The sequence below is a fragment of the Aspergillus undulatus genome, assembly GCF_047715775.1.
Source record: "Aspergillus undulatus strain CBS 261.88 unplaced genomic scaffold BDV17scaffold_29, whole genome shotgun sequence".
NCBI classification, from domain to species: domain Eukaryota; kingdom Fungi; phylum Ascomycota; class Eurotiomycetes; order Eurotiales; family Aspergillaceae; genus Aspergillus; species Aspergillus undulatus.
Genome location: NW_027396633.1, coordinates 351071 through 357070, shown reverse-complemented (window position 1 = coordinate 357070; position 6000 = coordinate 351071). Strand labels below are relative to the sequence as shown.

At 48.9% G+C, this 6000-nt stretch overlaps 1 protein-coding gene across 1 annotated transcript; it reads left to right on the top strand.

Annotated features, from left to right (window-relative positions):
* The first annotated feature begins 1584 nt into the window (after positions 1 to 1584).
* Positions 1585 to 3336, top strand: BDV17DRAFT_104560 (kinesin family protein). Its single transcript, XM_073753737.1, has 2 exons — positions 1585 to 2332; positions 2385 to 3336. The coding sequence occupies exons 1-2, from the start codon at positions 1872 to 1874 to the stop codon at positions 3262 to 3264; spliced, it is 1341 nt and encodes a 446-aa protein (XP_073614926.1). The 5' UTR covers positions 1585 to 1871; the 3' UTR covers positions 3265 to 3336.
* Positions 3337 to 6000: the final 2664 nt, after the last annotated feature.

The following is a 6000-nucleotide window of genomic DNA, read 5'->3' as shown; positions in this document are numbered from 1 at the left end:
CAGGCACGCGATAAATATACTACTAGGATATAATTAGGAACACGACTTACCTAGGGTAGAATAGAATATAATTACAGAAGGAAGTAAATAAAATGTTAACCAGTTATCTAGGCACTTATTAATAGATAGATAGATAATAGATAGATAGATTAGCCGATCACTGGGCCAATTAATTAATCAAGTAACTGGCAAGCCAACAAATAAACTAGTTAACTAGGAACTGTCTTACTAACTCACTAACTGACTAACCGACTGAGCGACCAGATCGACCGAATAGACCGAATAGACCTAACCATGGACGCGACGGAGGCGACGGAGCCCGGGCCCCACGGAGCGAACGGACGGACGGACGGACGGACGGACGGACGGACGGACCAATCAGGGCATCGGGGGCAGGGGGCGTAACGGAGCGGCAGTACGGCTCCGGACGGACTAGGGAACTATGACACCCCCCATAATGGATCTAATCCTCCAGCACAAAAGGTCAAATACCGGCATACCTCTCGTTGATCTCGAGGCGGAGTTAAACCGCACTATGGTCCGAGCCTGTAAGATTGACGCCTGTATCGACCTGTTCCTCTGCCGCGTGATGGTCTTGATCAGTGGGCAGATCTGTGTGCTTGCGTACCATGCGCTCCACTGTCAACCTGTTGAACTAATATGCGAGTTAGCATTTAGCGTGCGTGAGATAAGGTAACCATCGCCGCACAAAGGAGAAAGAGGAAGAACCTTTACGACTTCGCAGAAATCTAATCGCCAAATAGAGAACCATAGCCTCATTCGGCCTCGATTGGTACGATAGCATTTCCGGAGTTCATGGAAGAAACTGTGATCCGTACTTTGGGCGTTAACCAAGATTTGGGCCGGGGCCAGGGTCCGCCGTGCTCCTTGGACGCCGAATAATACCCAGCTTTGCATTAACTGGATCTAGCGCAGCTATCTGAGCTTGCTGGCTTACAGTGGAGCCTATTCGTTGATGTTGACTTGGGCTGGATTACTAGACTGGCCATTGCTTCCACTAGTCGGATGCCGGGGTCTCGACGACAAGGTAGCTAAGGCATTTATTGATGGTATAGATTTTTGTGCGGCTGCCGACGATATTGTAGTCGATAGTGTGAGGGGTTCGCTCCACGAAGCGATGTCTCCTCATCTTAGCAATAGCTTACCCGTCACCCTTTTTCTCACTGCAGCCAGCTTTAAAATAAACAGCATTCTTATATTAAAAGACGAAAGACCTTCAATGGTGACCTTAAGAGTGTTCTGCAAAAGTGATGGAGCCAGTGAACAACCAACATAACTTAGTGATCACCTGGCACACTGCCCCGCCTTTACCACGGAAATCTACGCAAAGGAAAGATTTAATCCACAAGGTGTCCACCCCCAACAAACAATAAAAGTCCGTCTTCACAGTATACGGTGACACTGTTAGCGGCCGGAAGCGCCCCCACTGCACTGTCCGACTGCCACCGGCCACCACCTGCCGCAGACGGGAAGGTTCTTGACTGTGGTGGCAGGCTATCAATTGACCCTCCCTAAGAGAAGCGTTCTCCGCAGCATCAGAAGAGACACCCCCGCTGACAAGTCGCGTTCGAGTCGTGGGATCAATCAAGGATCTGACCGTTTCGAGCCGTTTCTTTCAATGGGGTATCGCCATCTTGATTCTGCTGGAGTGGATCAGCGCCACGGCCGGGCGATTGGCCGGGTTTGCAATCCCCCGAAAGTCCGGCACAGAAACTGGTTGTCAACGAGCCTGGGTATATAAACCCCTGGAAACCGCTCGCTTCGGGACCAGGAAAGATTTTATTTAAAAAATAGATCTCTTCCACCACCCTTGATCTGAATCCACCACATCCCATCAGCACCCTCAAAAAATGCACTGCTTCGACATCTTCGCTAGATGGCGCCCCCTTCCACCAACAGAAGCTCAGGCACTAACACAAGAAATCAACCGAGTCCACACGAAACAGGCCGGCAACCTTATATCAACTTCTTTAGGACCACCTCAAACTACAAGAGCCACTCTCCCCCGTTCCTGGAAGAGCGACTATGTCTTCACAAACGTTTTCGAAGGACAGGATACTAACAAAACGATCTTCAACGCGGTTGTCTCACCCATCCTCCCACGCACCCTCAGTGGCGGAACATGCAATTTCCTCGCATACGGCCATTCAGGCAGCGGGAAGTCGCATACGATCATCGGGTATGATTTTGAGAACTTGGATGAATTTGGCCTTTGTCTTGCCGCGGCGAGGGATCTTAGTGCTAAGCTCGCGAGCCTTAATGGGACCTTGGATAAGGGAAATAAGGATGAACTAGGTATAGGACTACGCATGTATGAGCTCCGCGGGAACATTGCATTCGATCTCCTGAATGACCATCGTAAGTGTCATCCGCGAAGGATATGATGGCCAGACGCACATTCGCGGCGAGACGGAGGTCATGTCCGACGGGCGCGTACGTGTCCGACCCATCAATACGAAGGCATGTTGGAGCCTTGACGAGATGCGTGGGGAGCTACTTGCGGGCTTAGAGTTAAGAGCAACAGGAAGATCAACGATCCACGAGCAGAGTTCGCGGACACATGCTGTGCTCGAGATTGAGGTTGTCACGAGAGCGCTACTCGATGCAAGGGATGCGGTTATTGACCGGCAGTCGGAGCTAGTTCCCATCGCGAAGCGCGCGACGGATGTTTACCTTGAGGAGAATATGAAGGCATTCGTCCGCACTGAGGACGGGAAATATGTGCCCAACCCGGAGTATCGGATTGATCAGGCGCGGATCGATGAGGCTGAGGCCAAGAAGGCTGAGCTTGAGGGGTACGTGCGGGATGCAGAAGCTCATGTCAACGAAGTGATGCGAGCGTCTCCACATTCTTGCCTCGGAGGCAAGTTAGTCTTCGTCGACCTCGCCGGATCAGAGTACTACCATGATAAATCCATCTCCGCCTCAGCTCCACGAGCAAAGCAAACTCTGCAGGAACAGCGAGAGGGAAGACAAATCAATACGGACCTCCTTGCTCTGAAAGAGGTGATTCGTGCTCGAGCATTGCGGCAACAGCGGATTCCCTACCGGTCTTCCCCCCTGACTATGGTTCTTCGTGGTCACTTTGAATCTAGCGGTATGGCGGACAGCTATACAGCGATGATTCTAACGGCATCGCCCGAGTCTAGCCAATTTGCTGCTACGATGAATACGCTCAAGTATGGAAATCTGGTTGGTGTGGCTGGTGGCGATAAAGCTGGAGCGGCAGCCAGGAAAGCATGAGGAATTTGAACTAGGGAGTAATACAAGATTGATTCATTATGAGCGTTCACAAGCGAGTACAATGACCTTTATCATAATCATGACGGACCTGGGTTCGATCCGTTTGTCTGCTCTGCAATGACAATTGATATTGAACGCGAAGAACTAGAGTAAACTTAGTACATGAGCGAGAACGAGCGTCCTTATATCCTTCTGGTGGCTACCATCACGTGATCTGTTGCGCGGTTGGTTTCTGCCGTGGCTTTCTGAGGTATCGTATTGTCTCACGCCCGATTGGTCCATGAATGATTGGCTGTCGTTGGTTCTTAGCGAACAGAAGCGAGCGTCGTAACACTTGATCCACTGCACAAAACTAGTCAATACGCATGGCGGAGAGCACCAGCGTATCAATCTTCGGCCTCCGTTAACAGGTGCTTTTATATCTATCCCATCACTCCTAGTTGAGGAAATTGTGCCGAAAAAGTATAGAGCGCAGTGGAGATCGCGAGAGGAGAATACACAGGATCCGGCTGTGAGCCAGGAATCCATCAAAAATATCCACCAAATATTGAATCCGGATATTACATCACCGTTATTTTCACCATTCAACGCCTCTGATCCTCACAAAGGCCTACAAGTTGGTGAACTTGACCCACTGCGCGATGATGGCCTGATCTATGAGAGGGCTCTAAGGGAGAATGGCGTTCAAACAAGGCTTGACAACTATAAGGGGTTGACACATGCTGCCTGGACGATTTTTGCTGATGAATCAAGCCCAAAAGACCTAGGGCATAATACTTTGATGGCTATGGAATGGCTTCTAGGAAGGTGTTAAGAATGTACTGGAATTAATCATATTTTCCGACGTAACAGACGTCTTCGGCCTTCTGCTTATTTTGCTACTAGTATGAGCAGGGCGTTGAAACTAAGTCTTATTCTGTGTTGTTTACCAAGATCGGTTGTTTGAGTCACCCTCCACTCCAATGATGTATGGTAAATAGGCTGGATGGCCATCATCTGTTGCTTTATTATCTGATTAGCATTACAAGAAGAGCGTAGTTGCCTGGGCTGTATTGAGCTGGGTGCAGAGAATGGTCGCCGCTGGGATAAAAGCTATATTCAGATGGCGTACGTCAGAGGTCGAAGGTACCGGGAGTGGAGCATACGAAAGGGTACGTTCCCGAGTACAGCTTGCGAAGCAATATAGTCGTTAAGAGTGGGAAACGCCTTTGGTGGTGTATTTCTGCTTGCTTCTCGTATAAATCACTCATGTATCCCAAATCTCCATTTTGCATCCAACCCAGAGCTCCATAAAGAGACTTTCCATGCCATACGGGATATAACGGCAGGCGAAGTGCTCACCATAATGTACATCAAAGGTACCAACCGTACTCGCAGTCAGCGCCAGGCGGAGCTCAACAGATGGGGGTTTCAGTGCACATGTTTGGCATGTGAGGACACATCGCAGGGTAAAGAGAGAGAGATAAAGCGTGCCCAATTGTTCGACTTGGCCAAAAAAACTCGCAGTTGACACGCTAATGAGTACCGAAAGATCTTATGTGAAGTCAAAGAACTGGAGGTTGACCACTACTGCATCGGGGAAGACCATCCAGATTACAAGGAAGGACTTCAAGTCGTGCGTCTGCTGGAAGCAGCAACAGATGGCATAGAACCAGTTCATGAGAGTGTAGCAAAGTGGTATCAGTTGCACGACTCGCCTGCGGATCAATGCGTTTTGATGTGATCGTATGGGATATGCCCGGGTGGCCCAGTGTCTGCACCCAAGCGAGATCTGTTCGATTCCAGCATCTATATGTAGAGGTATATTAGCCTGACTGAGCAACATTTCATTTTGCAAGACTTGCGATTATGCTTTTTGGCTTCCCTTAGTTACATAGTCATGTCCTTGGTCACGGCAGACTACGAACTCGAGGATATGGCTCTCATTCAATCACACAGAATTCCGGGGCAATTGATTATGGCAGAAGATACTACTCTACCATTGTGGTTAAAAGACCGTAAAACATGATGGCACAAGGCCGTCATATTTTAGTGGCTTAAGTGTCCGCGATAGATACTGTAAGGGGACGTAAATAGATGGATCTTCCTATCTAAACGTGCCGTATGTACAAGAAGGAATCGCTGAAGAAGAGAACAGATCAGGAGGGGTAGATAGAAGGTAGAGGGGCAGGAACCACGTGACCACAGCCGCGTAAGCTACGCGGTGCATGTTATAGGATCAACCCATAACAGATACCTTGTATACAAGATATACGAGGCTGGAAAGTATATAACTAGCTACCCGGACAGACGCTTAAAACAACACAAGCATCCTTCAACACTCTTATCAAAGTCGCAATCTCTTTGAGCGACGCAGGAGAGTCTCTGTAACCTTGGGTTTGTTGGGTTCCAACAAGCGCGGGTCGATGTTCGCCGTCTCAGGAACCACGGAGGAAGCGGGAGCATTAGTGCCCGACCGATTACCAGATTCTACAGATTCTACAATACTATCCACGGATGAAGTATCGCTGCAAGTAAGGCACGGTTTTATTGGGAGATGATGTAGCTTAATGTTGATGTCATACGCATGCACAGTGACAGTATGGGCTAAAATTTAGTGACTTTAGTTGTCATACGCCTATCGATCTTTCTTCTTGTTCAACAGGCTGAGTCATGTTTTAGTCAGCCACATCGGTTCTTCTAACTTAGCCGTCACGGCTTCGAGCTAGCTTTCATCAACAACTACTTCATGACACA